The following is an 18,854-nucleotide window of genomic DNA, read 5'->3' on the forward strand; positions in this document are numbered from 1 at the left end:
TGTTTTTCCTATCAGTCTTCCTGCTCTTTCATTATGTCAGGACTATTTTAGTTCAATAGTTCTGTGGGTAGGGAATATATCTTCTATTTTTGGAAATGCTGTAACAATTTTCAGCTGCCAATATTATGACTGCTACAGATACTGAATGTCTGCACTCTCCTAGGGATCAGGATAAAGATGGCAAATGAATATCTTATTGCTTCCATACACCCTAGACAGCTCATCTGTACTTCTCTGTGGTCTGATTATCGTTTTTTCTAAGACCACCCGAATTCTCACCTGCAATAAGCTGCTCCAAGCGGATCCGTTCATGAGCTGCATGTTGGTCCACCAAAATTAAGAGGTTTCCATCTAAAAACGTACCACAACAGATGAGAAATAGGCAACTTTGTACCAGACAACTGCATGGATCAGGAAGAATAACCACTTCCCAGGGGCCACATTTAGAAGATAACTATCAGCCTGTTTCACAGAAACAAAGTGAGGAGGAGGCTGTGCTGGCAGAACATAAAGTCACTATAGAACAGAAATTTAGTGATCCAAATTGGCGGTTAAATTAAGGTAATTAAATTGAGTCAGAAACTCTTGTCTATTGACATCTTCATCTAACTTCATAAAGAAAGCTGAGTCATCCACAAACTGTTCTGTTTAATATGGTCTTTTAAAATGTTACAAAACCTACTGATTTTGAATGCCTTTTTTGTACAGCTTCAGAGAGCTTCAACAATGAATATGTCCAGACACTGTGAACTGAGTCTGAAAGATGTTAGCAATTTGAGTACAATCTATTTTTATAACGTTAATCTGAAGGCAGTAGGAACACTCAACAACATCCAAAATAAAGATAAAGAAGATCCAAGAAATTTCAAGCGAAGACTAACATTTTCCTCTACTCAGAATATCATCCCAAAGCAAGAAGAGATTACAAAGAGAACAGTGTTCCCTCTGCAATCTAACCACACTTGACAGTCAATATAGCTTCATGCTATCAACCACTCTTACCTGCCTTTTTATCCATTTCATTCCTAGTGTTAATTAAACAAGCGATAAATTTATTGTCCACTTGCTGAAGAACCTGTAAGATACTCGTAAAAATCATTATACAGCAGTAAAATTATTTTTAAAATGAAGGCAAACAAAAGAAACAACAATCAAAATGGATCAAGAGTAACAAATACCTAGCAGGACGACTAGGGGGAGTGGAAACCACATCCTTCCCAACCCAAAAGGCTTAAAGGATTTGGCCTAGGAAAACTAGACTGAGAAGGTATATAGTTATTTTTTTATACAGTGGGGGACTAAACATGTAAAAGGCAGAAATTATTTAAGCTAAAACATAATACCAGCAGAAGATCAAATTAACATTAAATGGTCATGAAACAGTTTCATCTGGAGATAAGAGAAACTTTCAAAATATAAAAAAAAAATAATTCTGGATCAATTTTTTCAAAGATAGTCATAAGGGCAAGCATGCTAATTGTTCTTGAAGGTTGTAGAAACCTCCTTGAGTTGGGAATGAAAGCTATGCACAGTGACTCGGAGTATTTTAATTGTTGATACCACTAAAAGAGAATGAAAACAACCCTTTTTAACCTGCTGATCATCTGCAGAAGACAGGAAACTTTTTTCCTCCTCATTTTTTGATGTAGAATTTGCCTCTGTGTCTTGATTTCACCTTCCCCTCAAGCATCAGAAATCAACCAGAGCAACTGAGAAGGGGTGCACAATGCTTTCAGTATCTTATTGTTAGATTTCAAATATTCAGATGTGATGTTACAGAGAAATTTCTCCCCAGCTCATATAGACAGAGTTCACTCTGAATTCTCTGTCTCACAACATGTGCATTGTTCATCTGCTAGGTAAAAATGAATGGATGATTATATTTCTTTGCAGGGATGCAAGACATTAATGATTCTTTTTATTCTTTTCCTGTCGCATGACACAATGTTTTGTGCTTTTGGTCTCTTCTACTGATATTCTCAAAATTGCTATAGGGTACTGAAGGCAGTATTTAGATTTTTCAGAGATGGGAAGTGGTAATTTCTTCTAGCTTTGCCTTCTTAAAAACATAGAAAGGAAAACATTACACAGGTTAAATTAATCACAGAAACACTCAGTAAGTTTTAAAGAACTGTTCTTATTATGAGTAAACAGACAAATGGTATCTTCCATTTTCCATCTTTCCTCTCCTGTTTTTGTGAAACATAAACTGTTCACTACAGTAACTTTATTTACTCCTGTTATTCCTGCACTCACAACATAATTAAGGGAATCATGTGGATCCTTGTCCACCCTGGAGATCAACATTACCATGCCCCACACAGACAGAACCTGCAATCTTGAAGTCAGCAACCTGACTCCATAAGAATAATGCTAACTGGGCCTGTAAGCCTTTTGTCACTGGGATGCAAGAAAGGGAGAGAATCCACTCTGGCATTTCTACCCAGGCAAACTATCAAAGAATGTAAGTTGAAGCCATACATTTACATTTGCTTTTAAGTTAATATTTAAAACATTTCATAAAAAAAGCACTAAAACAGTTAAACTTCATGTTTTGATGCCATTTTGCCATATTTAAAAATTACTTTTAAGGGCAGATATAAATCTTAAGGTGCAATTTCAAGTTTTTCCATTAAATCTGGAATTTGCTTTTGAAGTCACTCTGCTAGGGAATTAAATTTCTAAGGTCAACAAAAATGGAAGATACAGGACAGAGATTTCAGATAAATGTGAACTAAACAAATGCCTACAACAAACATAAAAAACTGTCCATTGCTATCATTTAGTTAGTAGTGTTTCCAAGCAGCAGTACCAGGGCGATCTCTTGATTTTGACTTAACCATACTAGCCAAGTAGTTTTAGAGTCACTTGCAGATAACTGATTAACCATGAGATGATACTAATATCTGGCATGACATATGTGTCTGCTGTCATCACACAGCAACCAAGAATTCCATTAGTGCTTGTGAAAATTAGCAATATGATCTGTTTTCCTGAATATGTCTTTCCTACCAGGTACAAACATCAGCAAATCCTATATGCTGAGTGGGAATTTGTGGGTGAAAGCTAGTAATACAATAAAACCAGTAACAAAAGAATAGATTATATTGTACCTGCATTGAATGAACCATGTCTTTGGTGAAACGATAAGGATACAAGATATTGTGAATTTTCACAGCCAGATTGTCGGCCTGACCACTGGTCACATCAACTGCAATCTGTAAAAAGAGAATTACAGATCAAGCAGGCTGTAAGGGATATGTCCAAAAAATCCCAAACGCATATTGAATATTCAAAAAAAACCCAGCTTTAATAAAAACTGGAAATAACTCTGTATCTTGCAACCGAGCTTTCTACACAAGAACAACACTAGCTAAAAAACCATCCTGCAATCCCTCTGCCTCTATCCCCAAATATTTTTCCCATCTGGATATTACCTGATAACTTCAATGCATTCAGCTGATTTCAAGTACCTATAGCAAAGCTGAAGTTAAATATCAGCCTACGTGAACTCTCAGTGGATCTCATTACAAAAGATGTATTGCCCTGAAATGAGTCAGAGCACACGTCACCGCAAGGACTGAACAGAACTGTTCCCTTCCAGAAACTTACCAGCAGGTGGTTTGCTGCTCCATCCCTATTGTTTGCAGGTGGAAATGGTTACATACCTATGTTTATATGCACACAACATGAGGATTAAAGATAATGCTACCTCATGACAACAAAGGAAGTTTCTCAAAAAGCTCCAACATTGTTTTCCTCTCATAGGCTGTAATCCTGCCAGGCTATAAAAACAGCTATAGTAAAATACACTTTTAAGACCCATTGCATCCCAGAGGAAGAAACCTGGGTTATTTAGCTCTGTCCACAAAGTGGACAGGCACTATATCACTATTTTGCCATTCAATAGCTTTTGATTTTAAGACAACTATCTCTGTAGAGGGAAGACAGCTTATAATGTTTTACTTTTGAAATGACATAAGGTAAAAGATTAGCCTGATACCTGCATCTCTGACTTTGAATAAATCCATAACAATGACTTGCATCTAAACAGTCTCTAAAAACACAAAACTGCCAGGTCTATTGTCTAATATATCTCTGAATAACTTATATGCAACAATTACAATATTTGCAATTTTGGTCCCAATGTCAGAAAATAACAGGTTAAAATTATTCCTATTTTAGCATGAGATGCAAGGTAATACTTACCTCTGGGCAGGGAACAAAAACAGGATTATCCCATTCCAGAAGCAACGACTGGAGAGACTCCCCTTTAACATCTAGGAAAGAACACACAGATAATACAGGGACTATCACCATCTGTCAATAGAAGGTTTGTTGGGTACCTCTATCTCACACAAGTACTATTTAATTTTTTACTTCCATAAAAAGGGGGAGAGTGTACAAATAAATAAGGGAACGTGAAACTAGGCTTCTGTACTGCCTGTTTTAACTAGGAAGGGTACTGTGCTGCTTTCTGACTCCTAAAAATGCTGCAGCACAATTCAACAGGCCTGGAAATGGGGAGGGGGGCAGTGTGTAGGGAAAGAAAGACCTGTTTAGCTATCCACTCCCTCTGGACAAAGTTACATACCAAAACGATTATTTCATCCTTTCCACTGCAAAAAAAAAAAGGTGAGGATTGAAGCTATTTGTCACATTCCAAAGTTGGAATGAGTACAAAGAAGGGAGTAGGTAATTATTCTTTAAACTACTGACAGAATTCAACAAAGAACTGGGTATTTCATCCTGTAAATAAGTATCCCCTAACCTGTCTTCAACTCTAAAAGTTTTTTTTCCCAGTTCTAGATTTGAGATGACTCACACAGTCCCATTGTTAACAGACCTTGAGTAATTCTGGGTTCCTGTTGGGACATCTGGGAGAATTCTTTGATTTGTTTTTACCACAGAACACTATGTCCTGGAAAGCTGGCCCTACCTCTCAGATCCTGGCTTGCCTGAGTCTTCTCATTTTGAGGTCTAGGAAGGAAGGGTAACACAATCTCACTTCTAAAAGGATGGCATCTGAACTGAAACCCTAAACACAAAATAAATTTACTGCTGCACAATCAACAGCATGCAAAATTACTAAAAGCTACAAAGTTATTATATTCTTATAAAGCAGCATGTGCTTAGCCCTACACAAATTAGAGTAACCCACAGGTTGTGCAATATTGACACATATGCAAAAAGCTGAGAATTATCAGACACACCTGCATCAGAAAACATATTTAGAAGTATTACCATGGCTTCTGCAGGACTGTACTTAAAAATTGGCTGCTGCTTTAAACTGGTAGCAATTATTTCCAGAATTAGTTCAATCAGAAGTGTCATCCCCAAGGAAAAAGAGGAGGCATATAGTAGTCTACCAGAGATCAAAACACTGTTAAATTCCCTCTATCAAGGAGTAGCAAAACTGTCAATATATCACCATTCCTATCAGTATTTAATACAGTTATCAGGAATTTGTAAAACTGAAATCTACAAGTCAGTGAGCCCCCATGAGATATCGCAATTAGCCTAACAACATATTCCTACTCACCCAGAAATGATTTAATATTACAAACCTGTATTGTTATCAAGAGTATTAAGAAAAGTGGCTCAGATTTCCAGCACAGTGGTAAACATTTTACCCTTCCTTTAGTACAATTCAGACTTCTATTCTTTGTGAAATAATAACGAATTAATAAAGTTCCTTTCTACTGAGAAATTAAGGGTGTGCATTCAGGAAAAGTGGCAGAGTGATAACGCCAAAGAAAAGCAGCTGCGTGCTGATAAGCTCAGCGTGAAAAGGCTCTATGAGATCTTAGACCAGGCCATAGACTCCTGACTGTTGGCTCCATTCCAGTGAGGATCAGTGACGGTCCTACCCTGGGGACTGAGAGTCCTTTGAGAATCCAAACCAACAGCCCAGCACCGGAGAGTAACTCAGTATCCCATTGTCACAAAACCCAGAACAGAGGACAAGATGGCCTGACATGGTTCCTGGTAAACTGTGGCAAATTGAAGAATGCTGCCTAATTCAGACTTTGACAGAACTTTTATAGCTACTGTCATGGAAAGATATTAATTCTCAAGAATCTATCATTTATATCAACACAAGTCCAGTATTTTATACATGTAATAGACAAAGAGTCATCTCCCTATTTCTTCTTGCAGGGAAAATCCTTGTTCAGGATATATATTGTTCATAAAGTTAGGATTGATTTTCTTACTCAAAGGCCAGTGAGATTTCAGAGCTGGTAGAGATATAATTAATATGATTCTTCTGACAAGTAACATCAAAAAAGTTGCTGAGGATAACATTGTATCTACTTTATACAGGCAAATCCCGTACAATTACCATACTTGAGCATTCATTTTCACTTGCCTCAATTAGATCATTAGGATATACCAGTGTAACAACAGAGAATAAGATAAGTAACAAAAATTGCAAACATAGCTGGTGTAGCAACAAAGACGAAGTTGAACTGGGATGTTATCCTACTACAAATGCATTATTCAAAAAGGCATCTGATGGTGAAATGAAGCCTGATAAATTTTCCTGTAGCAATCAGTTTAATCAGTACAAAGATGTCTGACTCTAACCTACAAAATCTAGCATCTCTGTTGAGCATGTGGCTTGTGACTGGAAAAGATGGCAGATGGCCACTGCTGTCACGGAAAAGAGGATATGCATTGTTCTTACCTCCTTCTACCTGTCAGTAACTAATTTCCCTAAAATTGTATATGAGATGCTGTTCTTAATAAATCATGGAGCTATGAAATTCTAAGTCAACACCATGGGCTTACTGACACTACTTTAAAGAGCAAACTGAAAGCATATACGGCAAGTGAAGAAATCATTCTGCTCCTGGGTCTTAACAGCAGCCCAAAACAGCGCTCAACATCAGGAGATGCGAATGCTGTGTTAAGACACAGTTATGTTTATTCCTATGGCTGAAAGGAAGGACTATCCTTTGCTTGAAAAACATGTGAAAGAACATATCTGTTGAACTTTGAAAACCTAAGATCTATAGGGTCTAGCCACAGTTCAAATACCTTGTGAAGGTTTGGGAGGTCTGACCCTCAATCTAAGAAAAGCAAAAAAGCAGACACCTCACCAAAGAAGTGACAGGGTTAAGAAAGACTGGCACCACTGATACAACAGAGAGTAACACCAATGATGAGGCTAAAAAAGAACAATGGAGGTACCATGGGAGGTAAAAAGATATAATACAATATACATCTTGAAAGCCCACAGACTATACATCATCTGAAAGCGTAAGGGTACGTGAGGTATTCTCTTTATAAACATGAATGCACTACCCAAACATTCTGGATAGAAGGTCAACTTCTACATCTCAGGGCTTTGGTCAGCTACCAAACACCACTGTGAGCAATAAAATTGGCAAAACACAGAAATTAAAAGTGTTAGTCAAGGAGTGTATCTTTGTGCTTGCAAATAGCTTTACCTAATAAAAACTTGCATGAAATTTTCTTCAATGGAACACAATATATATTAAAAATTGTTGGCATCAATTATTACACTTAAAGGGAATAACTTAACAATTGCAACACTACTGCACCCGTGTTTCTGTGACTAGTGACAAAGAAGAAAGTAACAGACAAACATGGAATAAACCAGAAGCTATGAGGATCGATTAGACAAATATTTTACAGAACTATCTAGAAAGAAGTCCAAACTACTTTTTCAAAACAAATTATGCAGTAGAAAATAGAGTCTACATGAGGAATGGCTGCATCTTCACTCATAAAAACTGCCTACAGACAGAACAAAGAACAACTTGAAAACACAGATATACCCCTGGAAGGGAAAATTAACAAAGACGGTATTCTGCTGAGCCAGATCAGGAGGACGTGGAAAGTCAAAACTCGCCACATAGATCAATGAAGACTCATGAACACCATGCTCCTGAAAAACCAATACAAAGCAGTGTCCTTTTGCTAATGGAAAAGCTACCAACAATGCTGTACAACACCTGCTACGAATTGTGAAGGAACAGCCTGCCTTCCAAATTCCATGGAAAGGAAACTACACATTCACAATGAAGTTAGATTTTTGTTCATCTTTCAAGGGTTGCTTTAAATTTTATCTTCAAACTGAAAAAAGATCATTTTAATACAAGTCTCTCTGCAACAACATATTCTTAGAAACATAACTGTTCAGGACAAAATGGTAAAAACCACAGTATTTTTCTGGTACATTTACTTTGAAGTATGTTTCTCACATTATATATGACAACAATTACACATTGTGATCACAGTGAATGTTATGATGCCCAGTGATAACTAGGCAGCTGTTCGTTAATTGGCGTGATACCGCCATTTCTTTTTACCACTTATCAAAAATTATCTTTGATATCTTTAACATTAATATTTTACTGTCTCCATAGTTCCCAACACTTTCCTGTTTTCCAGCTATTATATGTAAGGCAGTGCCTATTTCAATATAAAGTCCCAGATGCTGTCAGCAAGATTATTTTACACACTTTTCCTCATCCCATTTTTACAACCACCACCACCCCTCTTACCATTCTCTGAAACAACATTCACAGCCATTGTTGTGATATCTTGAATACAGGCAGCTTGAAATCTTTCACTAGGAGGAGTGCCGTAGGTGCTCAGTCCAGTTGCTTTATTGATGTATATTGTCTTACCTGAAGAAGCATCAAAATCTTGTAGCCAGACAGAACAACACAAATCACTCCTGGGATTGCCTGTGCTTGTGTTGTCTGTAGAGAATTCCAAGTTACTTTGTAAGGTCACATGGGGAACCTCAGTATCTTTATTATCTTGTTCTGAGGATTCATCTAATGTACTTTTATCTTTACAGATCGTGCTAGTACAATCATTTTTAGCAGGCAATGATAAAATACTGCCTGAAGAGACTGTGTACTCCCCTTCTATGCTGCTGAGTGGTGACGGGCTGACAGAACTCTTCACAGACTCTGCTACCGCATCATCTGATTGCGAGCACGCAATCCCCTTAGAAACACTGTCATTACGTTCTCCCACTTTTTCCACTGAGGATTTATAAGTTTGACAAGTGTTATACAAAAAATCATTATTTGAGGATTCAAGATCAAAAGAGTGGTCATCTTTTCTATTTGAGTCTGTTTGGAATTGTTCACCAAGTTGTTCTACTTCTTTGTGGTCAGTTTTCATTCTAGACAGTTTGGATGATAAAGATCCTGGAGATCTTTTACAACTTGGTTTTTTTTTACTAACCAGGGAATAATCAGACAATGTCAAAGGACTCTGACAAAGGGTTCCTTTGTCCTGTGATGTTTCTCCACTGCAAAATAAAGTCTTTTCCAAAGAACCAAAAGCTTGGCTAGTATTATTAGAATCTGTACCTTCCACAGGTGGAATTTCACAAGTGCTCAAGTTACTGCGATTGACACTGTCATTCTTTGAAAAGTCACAATTAGTTTGTGAATTAAGAACCGTGAGATCTACTTCACTTTGCTGTGACATGGGTGCTGGTAGCATAGACTTGACTCTCCCATAATATCTTCTGAACTTTTCTAACGAACCCAGCTGCGTGGACATGCTCAGTTTCTTAGAGGACTGAGGCCTTGGCACAGTTATTTGCCTTCTAGTGCTTTTTATAATAATTTTCTTGTGAGGAATAGCTGAGGAAGTTGGCAGTGGCAATTCTGTATCATTCAATGTCTCATAACCTCTTTTACTAGTGGCAGTAGGCATGGCTATTTCCCCCCTCACCTGATGAGACGAAGTTTTGTTCTTATTACCATCAGTCATGCGTGCTTCTCTGGTATAAGAAGCTGTATATTCTTTATTTGTATTACTGGAAATACCCCTATCATTTAAAGACTGAATAGCAACATTCAATTTGTGGCCAAAAATATCCTTGGCACTGACAGAGCCAGCCCTACACTGTGTGTTTAATGCAAGACTTGCTTCTGTTTGTTCAGAATCATGTGGGGGCTCACTTTGCATAACACATCTTATGAGGCCTGTAGAGGACAGCTTTGATGGTATTGAACTAACAGCCCCTCTTCTGGCATCATCTATCACTTCAGCTGTTTCCCTGCCTCTTCTTGCATTACAGTGTCTCATCATTGAATTTCCAGAGACAGTTTCAGGTCCCACTGCTGTTTCAGTAGGGTCTTCTCTCTTGGGCAGTGACTGAATAACATTCTTATTTAAAACACAGACCTTATTGCTTTTCTGTGTTACTTTGCCTTGGTGGCTGCCCACATCTTTTATGCTATTCTGAGCACAATCCTGCAGGTCACCATAATTGTCTGTTTCTCTTATTTCTGATCTGGGCCCTCCACCGAAAGAGGAATGAAGACTTTCTGAAGGTTTCAGATGAGTAACAGATGCTTTTTGGGAACTGTTAGTGTATTTTGGCTCCTGTTCTGAGGTATTTGATTTAATTAAATCAGAAGCTGTGTCATCTTCATCAGGCAATGGAATCTCTGCTTTATTGTTTCTAAATGGGTTAGATAACTCGGCAGTCTTCTGATTTGGGGTGATTTCATCTTCCTGTACATTTTTACTTGCCTCTGTAAGACTGGAATATTTTTTTCCAGTAATGGCCTTCCTTTTGACATCTTTCGATTGCAAGGTACACATTTCATAGGAATCCACAATTTCATCACATGCTTTCTTGAAACTTTCTTGGATGCTCTTCTTGTCAAGGATTGGGGCCTTTAGAACTGAAGCCTTGTGCAAACAAAAGTCATTATCTTCATTAAATTCTCTGATGTCCTCACTACATGGTTCAATAAATAAATGTTCTCGTTTCAAAAATATTTTCACTCCTTCCTCTATGCAAGTTAGAAGAACATCCCAGTTCTGGAACTCAATTAGAGTCTTTGCAGGTTCCAGGCACACATCGTAGTCACTGTATGCACAGGTCACATTGAGAATAAAGATCCCATACAACTCTGGCCCACAGCGATGGCGGCCAGGACTTGAACCAGCCTGTCGGCTTGCAGGGACACCTTTTGCTTTGCAAATTACACTTTCTTTTCTTAACAAAAAATCAATTAGTTTATGTATTCTTGTCTTTAAAACAAGCCTTCTATTCACATACAAGAACTGCATATTCTTATTGTAATGTCCCTCAGTACTGATAAAACCACTTATCTCGAATCCCCCAGACTTGTGATTTATTTGTCGCAACTTCTGGGATCTGCCCAGTCCATAAATTTGACAAAACCGAGAGTACACATCTCTTGTCTTAGGGAGCTGAAGCACCATAGAACAAGAAATATCATTCCTTAAAGAAAGGGAAACAGAAGGATGCATTAGCGAAACAGCCTCTATCTTCTGTCTCACTCTTTCAAATTCCAACACAGGATCCATACACTTTCTCCTCACTGGTAACTGATGGAACAGATTACACACAGTGACTGTAGTTCCACCACTTGGTCTGTTCAATTCAGCTTCAAATACTTCCAGTGCTTGCCCATTGTGAAATAGTTTCACAAAGGTTTTGGCTGTCCTGCTGGTCTTAGATGAAATTTCCACTACACTGGCCACGTTGGCTATACTTGCCACAGCCTCCCCTCTGAAGCCATAGAATGTCAGTTTCTCCAAGTCTCCCACTGAGCTGCACTTGCTGGTGAAGTACCTCTTTCCAATAGCCTTTAAGTCCTCTTTCCCCATCCCGGAGCCATTGTCCACCACCTGGATCTTAAAAGCTTCCAAATCCACCCTGATAGCTACACATGTTGCTTTGGCATCAATGCTATTGAGGACAAGCTCCTCAACACACTGGCCAAGGGAGCTGACAGTCACTCCAGAACGCAGCCTGGCTCGCACATCTTCCACCAAAGGTTTGATCATGTCAAAATCTGATAGATGAGAAACACAAGAAATTGCGGGGAGCTCACTGCTCCATGTTCCTTAAAAGAACACCTTGGGTGGAGAGAAAAGGGAGAAAAAAACAAAATTAAAGAAATACAAACTGAAGGCCTGAAAAAACCTTTCATTTTTGGCATTCACTCTCATAAATACATTTTTCTTAGTTTTCCTGACATTCAGAGGCTTCTTCTGTGATTACTTTCCTGCTCAGGCTCTGTCAGTGCCCTCAGGGCAGATGGCCAGAGCCAGAATCTAAGCTCATCACTAATAACATACCTGGTTCTCAAACTTAACGTTGAGAACCAAACTCCTACCGTACGAGGAAAAACTCAAAGGACCTGCAAGCAAAAGTCTTCTACTGTAATTTTCATCAGAATTATCGCATAAATATCACCAAGAACTGGGCAGAGAGCTGCTTTCCTTTAGTTTTTACCCCAATGTCCCCACATAAATTCACAGTGCCTCATTCTGATCAAATAGCATCTGCTGCTACTTGTCGAGGAAAGGAGTAAAGCAGGCTCGGGAACGGGTGTCAGGCAGTGAGCAAGCTGTTAATGCAAAAGGGAACCCACTATTTCCCAGTCCTTGACGCCTACTGGTTTACTGGTGGCCTTCGCCCTTTCTGGAGATCTAGTGTCGCCGCTGTGACAGGACTCCAGAGGCTCCCTGGCCCCGGGGGCTGAGGAGGGTGCGCTGCCCGGGTTCGTTCGCGCCCTCCCCTCACGTCCGGAGCCCCCTCTGCTCCCGCTCCCCGTCCCGGCCCCGCTCCCTCAGCACCCGCCGAACCGGGGCGATCCCGCAACCGCCGCCGCGCGAGACCAACCGTGCCGGGCCGCCGGACCCGCGTGCAGCTCCTCCCACAGGCCGACGGCGCGTGCGCACCTGCGCGCGAACGGGAGGTCGAGACGGGCACGCCGGGAGTTGTAGTTCCCACACCGGCCGGGAGCTCTGCACGGCTGCGGGAAACACGCCCTCCCCCGGGCCATTCCCGCAGAGCGGCACCGGAAGGCTGCTCGGGACAACCCCGCTCTCCCACCAGGGCGGGTATCTGCAACGAGATCCTGCTCCGAGGGCTGCCATCCACTCAGCCCCCTAAGCGACACACCCATTCCACACAGGAGGTGAGCTGCAAGCAACTTTATTCTACAGCAAATGTGAAGTTCTGGAACAAAGTAAGTTGTTTCTCAGGCATTTAGTGCACAGACATGATGTTTTTAGCAATTTTCTGTGTCAACGTTGATCCTGTGACTTTCTTCACATCAGCACCACACTCTACACATTACAGATTCCACTCACGTATGACCCCAAACACCGCATGCACTTAGAAACAGAGGCTCTGCCCCTGAACAGCCCCTTTAACAAAGACAGCACAGCTCTTCTTCTACCCATTAGAATTCTGTGACAGGCTGAGCGTCAGACTAAGAGTGCAGCAAAACAATAAATTAGAAATGTAGTAAAATAAAACTCTCTAGAGCTGAATATTGGCTGACTGAACGAGCAGGAAAGAGAGGAAATGTTCCGTGAGGGTAGCTCCCGCTCCAGATTTTGCTTCTTTCTGAACAAAGTCACTTCAAAATCTGGAAATCCTTGTGCTCCAGAGCCTCAATCTTCTTCTCATTGCTGAACTCTGCTTGGCTGATACGGGACTGGGGACTTCCTATCTTCCTGAGCCATTCCTGCAGCTCCCGCACCCTGGCAGTTGGGCCCTGGATTTGCCCTTGCACAGTGCCACGGCTGGTATTTTGGACCCAGCCAACGAGTCCTAGTCTCTTGGCCTCCCCCTGAGAAGACAATGCAGAGCAAAATGAGGTTATCCAAACTGTAATAGAGCAACAAAACGACATTCACATACAGGAGCCAATTTTGTTGGTGACACGCAGGCCTCCAAGGAAGTTTCTGTGGCTCAGGCAGCAGGAAAGGAGCAGAGGATTCGCCCAACTACTTATTATATTCTTTCACGCAAAAAACTGGGGCTGAGATGCACTCTTCAGCCATGCTTACATAACCTGGCCGGGCTGCCAGCAGCACCGCGGTGCCGGCCCCGCTGCGGCAGCGGCCGGACCCCGGCCCGGGGGCGCGGCCACGACCCGCCCGCCCGCGGCTTAGCCCCTCAGAGGCGCCCGCACGACGGGCACGGCGCAGGCTGGCAGGCAGGGCTGACCGCGCCGCGGGCCCGCGGCACGCACCTGTGTGTACTTGCGAAAGAACACGCCCTGCACCTTGCCGAACACCTCGTAGTCCACGGACACCAATGCCTCGCCCTCCGCCATGGCGGAACGTCCTCCACCGTCTCCGCCTGCCGCCGCCGCGTCCCGCTGCGCCTGCGCCGCGCCGCTGGGGGCGAGGCCTCACTGGGCCCTGCAGCCAATGAAGAGCGGGCTCGGACCGATCGCTCATTGGCCGCTCTATGAATAATTCATGAGGCACCCCCTCATGAATAATGCATTTGGGGCGACCGCAGGCACCGCCCCCTTCCACAGTGGAGCGTTCGAGCGGCGAGGGAGCGATCCTGGGTCTCGCGCCAGTCTCCAGGCAACAGTGCGCCTGGCACGGCTCCGCGCCGGGCACGGCTTCGTACCGGGGCCCCGGGGGCCGCGGGCAGCAGCGGCGGCGGCAGGAGGGGCCGGGGCTTTCGGGCCGACGCAGTTCGCCGAGGAGGGAGGCCGGGCGGAGCGCCAGGCGCGGCCCCGCAGGTAACTCCGCTCGCCCCTCGGCGTGCGCGCCCGGCACACCTCGGGGGATGTAGGACGAGCCACGGGAAGATTGTGCCGAGCTTGGCCGGACGCCTGCGTGTCAGACCCGTGTGGCACACAGGTGGATCGCAATGCCAAAACTGAAGGGACACATTATCCTGGGAAGTGTAACAATTCCTCTATCAGTGCGGCATATTTCTGTTGCTACCACGATAAGGCAGGGCTCAGGCAGAAAGAGAAATAAAAATGTTTCTTATTTCTGGCTCCATGAATGACTTGGACTGGGAAAGGCAGCATGGGAGCTCCCTAGATGGAAGGAATGTAAAGACTTATAGAACACAGAAAAGTTACAAAACCTTTGCTAATACTTATTATAACCTCTCACTGTAGCCTCCAGGCATAGACTATTAGGAGCAAATTTGTCCAATTTTGGATAAGATAGTCTGTAATGGCTTTGCTTCTAACCTCAGGCTCTTTCTCAGGCACTGAATGGCTTTTTTTCCACCGGTGGCTCCTGTGGTGGCAGCTACTAAGATTGTTCCTGGTTCCCAGCTAAAACACCAGAAAAACAACTTTCAGCATGAACTCATAACTGACAAAGAGGAAAGTTTGAAGGATCCCTGTGCCCAAAAGAGCCAAAGATGTTCTTATTCTATTTCGGCAGAAAACACTCAATACGGGCACGGAGGCTTCTGTTCAGCTGGACTACAGAGTAAGCACCTCACCAGCCAGGCCTGTACTCTGTCAGCTACATCGGCAGACAGACAGAAAGAAGGAGTGGACCGTGCATATCCCCTGAAACCAATTTCTCACCACAACAGTGTGAGTGTTCCAGTGGTCAACACAGCACAGCTCGGAAGTTCCCCATACATGCAGGAAACTCCAAATAGTAAATCAAGCTCAATGAGCAAAGGGAAGGCTCCAGTAGGGAGATCTGCAGCACTCTGTCCTTGGACAGTAGAGCCTGAACCATCGACCCCCCATCTATACAGGAGAGAGCTGGCCTACATCCTAAAGTTGGAAGCAGACGGAAGGAACCTAGAAGAGGCGATTCAAAAGAAAGAGGTCCTTCTCGAAGAGAAACTGAGGAGAACAAAGGAGACACTTAGGAGGATTCAAAGAGAGAAGGAGCTTATCAAGGCAGAGCAGAGAAGAGACAGTAGAGCTGAGAGGACCCGTGAGCAAAAGGCTGCAAAGGACCCTGAAGAGAAAACTTTCAGAGTTGCAGTCAGGCCAGGTGGTGGGGTCTTTGGTGGGGCACAGTCTGCAGAGGCCATTATCCCCAAGCCTGGCACCACTCACCACCCCCAAGAGCTGGCTGTGGGGAAACTCAGGAAGGAGCAGCTGGTGGCCAACAACAGCAAAATGCGAGACAGCATACCCATGGAGCATTTAGCTTCTTGTTCAAAGCTGGCCCTAAAACATAGCCCTTCTCCCTCTGCCCTCTCAGACCAAGATTCTGGTGACCACTTGTCTGCAGAGATGCTGTTTATGCAGGCTGCCAGTGCTGTGGAGCAGGAGGGGCTTGGACAGTGCAGCTTCTGCAATCGTAAGTTTCTCTGCTCCAGGCTTGAGAAACACATGAGTATCTGTGGCAAGAACCAAGTCTCCAAGAGGAAAGTGTTTGACTCCAGCAAGGCCAGAGCTAGGGGAACAGAACTCGAACAGTGGAAGAGCTCAAGGAGTCCTCAGGTAATGTGCAGTCCATTTGCCTCCCTTAGTCCACGTCTATTGCTCACATTGAGTCCATCTCAGCTTCTAGTTCTGAGTGAGACATGAGCACCTTCACGTGTACGCAGGGCTAAGGGGTACAGTGCAGCTATTGCCTCTAAAAGGTTTATGACAAATGGAAAAATAGATCCATTTAAAATCTAATAGGTGGAGGCGGCAGTCCTGTCTTGTCTTTATAATGTGTTAAGGGTGTACTCCTGGAGAAAGCTCACTCCTTGCTGTAGTTAGGATGCAGACTGGTTCTGCTGCAGTAAAGCTCTGTGACATCAGGACCTGCAGGGAGCTGAATGAAAATCCAGGTAAATAACACAGTCTCTTAAAATGAAGACAGAGGAAACATGCAGCTCTGTTCCTGCAAAGCAGCTATAGCAACCCTCTCCAGTTCCTTGGCCCCACTGCTTGCTTTTCTGGTTACTTTCAAGCTCTTTCAAAGTCCTGTTGTTTCCATCAGTATTTCCTTCACATCCTCCTTGGTGCTGGTCTTGTTGATTCCCTTTGTGGGACTCAGCTTCTCAGGGAAGGTTTTACATCAACAAGGAATGCCCAGAACAGGTGACCTGGGTTGGGCTCTAAATGCAAGATTGAGAATGGAAGCTGATGGTGGTACCAGTTGCTCTGACTGCCTTTCCCTTCTGCAGAGTGAGACACTACCAAGAAGGAACAACTGGAAACAGAAGCATGAGGCTCTCATCCAGACTGTGTGCCAGGCCCGCCAGCTGCAGCAAGTCCTCACTAAGGGAGGGAAGGTGTCTGATCTGCCTCCATTGCCTCCCATGGAAAACCCAGACTATGTTGCCTGCACCTACTGTGGACGCCAGTTTGCTCCCCGAGCAGCTGAGAGACATATTCCCAAATGCAAAACCATAAAGAATAGGCCCCCACCCCCACCACAGAGAAGGCGCTGCTGAGGCAGTGCCCAACTGTACCTGCTGCTGTGATTCCCTGCCTCTTTTTTGCCAGGTTTCCAGCTATAGACACTTGTGCTTTCCCTAGTCTCAAGACTGGCTGCAAGCTTGTGTGTATAGTTAGTGAACAGCTCAGGATGTATAAGCAGAATACTAGAACTTGTGTACTTTGACCTGTGCCCTTGGGTTGCCCCACGTGGGATGCCCCTTTCCTCAGCACAAGAAGCTTGGGATCAGACAGTCAGGGGTTCAGAAAAGCTAGCAGTAGCAGGCACTTACTGTTTGAATCCATGTCAATTCATGTGCATAGAACAACAGAGATACTCTGAACCAGCCAGGCCCTTGAGGCAACAAGAACAACCATCACAATCAATAATTAGATTTAATATAAAAAAATAGGCCAAATTGCTAGGGAACTCTAAAAAAACAAAGCTTGCACCCTTTCTTGAATCATCTGCTTATTTTCACCTTGGTTGCTGGAATGGTAGGGAATTATGATAAAAACATAACCCTGCTTTTGTTTTCTTCTTGAGATGTTATTTTTCTACATTCAGATTATTAAATATATTAAACTAGTTCTGTTGTGTAAATGTGGTTTTAAATGGTCACATAGTGGTCTGTGTTCTCAAAGTAAGAATGACTACTTTGTATGAGAAAGTTGCAACAAGAAGCAAACAAACAAAAAAATTCCAGCAGCTCCTTTTTCGAGTCCTCTGGTAACATAGCAGCAGCTCATAGGAACCTATGAAAAGATCAAAAGCAATTAGATTAAGCTGGAATAGTCAGAAGCTGAATATGCAGAAATACTCCAGTCTTCAATAGGTGAACCTGACTCCTGAAAGAAGTTGGAGGGCTTCTGCCTTATATATATGTGGGCAGAAATCTCAATCCCTTGGCACACCCTAGGAAACATGAAGGTCCTGGAAAGGGTCAGTGCTGCACTGTGCCAGCCAGCGATGTGTGTACAAACCTGAGAGGAAAAACAGACTCTAAACAAGGGAAAATAATTTGTTGTATCCAAACACTGATCGGAAAAGCAAGGCCAATAACTTCAGATATTCAAAAAACAGGACAGCAAGGGGTGACAAGAGGTAGGAAAGGGGTAAACCGGAACTTTTATGCGAGCCTCCATGAATTCATGAGAGGTATAATTGAACACAGTAGCTAAAAAATTCAGCACCACTTCCTGTCTTGTAATGTTAACTGTTTACCTTACACTATGTTTTATTGACTGTATTTAGTGGACTCTAAAGGTCAGCAGAGTGCAAATGGTGACATGTGGATACACACAAAGTATTTGATGTCATAAAATAAACCCATCTGTTGGGGACTTCTCATAAGTGACAGGCAAAGAGCTAATGCTGAGATTGAAACTGTAGATTAAACAAAAATTAGTCAAATTAAATTACCAGGCTTCATTTCAGAGCTAACCATGGGCAGTTCACCCCTATTTGCTGAGATATTGTTTCAGTATCCAGAAAGTCTCTGATAACTGGCTTAAAACTTAGTAACAGTTTAGCCAAAGTATCAGGCTGGGCACAGAGATTTGCTGTGCTGCTTTGCTATCAGGATTAGTTACCCTGACACTACTCAAGGTACCTTATTCACGCCAGTTTAGCTTCCTCTTCTGCTCCTGCAGTACAATCCCCCTCTCAAAGACATGATGCATTTTCAGCATCCA

General features: G+C 42.8%; 3 protein-coding genes across 8 annotated transcripts in view; 1 reads left to right on the plus strand and 2 right to left on the minus strand.

The window, feature by feature from the left end:
* The window catches only part of MLH3 (mutL homolog 3), a 21,006-nt gene extending 8,264 nt beyond the window's left edge, over positions 1-12,742 (minus strand). Inside the window, exons 1-7 of one of the 5 annotated variants that reach the window (XM_027671824.1) lie at positions 12,668-12,742; positions 8,535-11,898; positions 4,940-5,038; positions 4,210-4,280; positions 3,114-3,218; positions 1,003-1,075; positions 280-351 (exon numbers count right to left, since the gene is read on the minus strand). In XM_027671824.1, the coding sequence (XP_027527625.1) occupies positions 280-351; positions 1,003-1,075; positions 3,114-3,218; positions 4,210-4,280; positions 4,940-5,038; positions 8,535-11,826 (3,712 nt within the window). In that variant the 5' untranslated portion in view covers positions 11,827-11,898; positions 12,668-12,742. Of the gene's footprint in view, positions 1-279; positions 352-1,002; positions 1,076-3,113; positions 3,219-4,209; positions 4,281-4,939; positions 5,039-8,534; positions 11,899-12,277; positions 12,646-12,667 lie in introns of those variants that run through there. The other 4 variants (XM_027671814.1, XM_027671806.1, XM_027671797.1 and 1 more) reach the window with 4 other exon arrangements.
* A 224-nt stretch (positions 12,743-12,966) lies between these two features.
* Positions 12,967-14,186, minus strand: ACYP1 (acylphosphatase 1). Its single transcript, XM_027671886.1, has 2 exons — positions 14,031-14,186; positions 12,967-13,625 (listed from the first exon to the last, which is right to left on the minus strand). The coding sequence occupies exons 1-2, from the start codon at positions 14,112-14,114 to the stop codon at positions 13,410-13,412; spliced, it is 300 nt and encodes a 99-aa protein (XP_027527687.1). The 5' UTR covers positions 14,115-14,186; the 3' UTR covers positions 12,967-13,409.
* A 203-nt stretch (positions 14,187-14,389) lies between these two features.
* Positions 14,390-18,317, plus strand: ZC2HC1C (zinc finger C2HC-type containing 1C). 2 transcript variants are annotated; one of them, XM_027671852.1, is made up of 3 exons: positions 14,390-14,537; positions 15,008-16,229; positions 16,907-18,317. In XM_027671852.1, the coding sequence occupies exons 2-3, from the start codon at positions 15,027-15,029 to the stop codon at positions 17,174-17,176; spliced, it is 1,473 nt and encodes a 490-aa protein (XP_027527653.1). In that variant the 5' UTR covers positions 14,390-14,537; positions 15,008-15,026; the 3' UTR covers positions 17,177-18,317. The 2 variants fall into 2 exon arrangements, with proteins under 2 accessions (XP_027527653.1, XP_027527642.1); XM_027671841.1 differs by having other exon boundaries at positions 14,391-14,537; positions 15,020-16,229; positions 16,907-18,316.
* Positions 18,318-18,854: the final 537 nt, after the last annotated feature.

Source organism: Neopelma chrysocephalum, unplaced genomic scaffold (assembly GCF_003984885.1).
Source record: "Neopelma chrysocephalum unplaced genomic scaffold, ASM398488v2 Primary Assembly neopelma1_24, whole genome shotgun sequence".
In the NCBI taxonomy this organism is placed as follows: domain Eukaryota; kingdom Metazoa; phylum Chordata; class Aves; order Passeriformes; family Pipridae; genus Neopelma; species Neopelma chrysocephalum.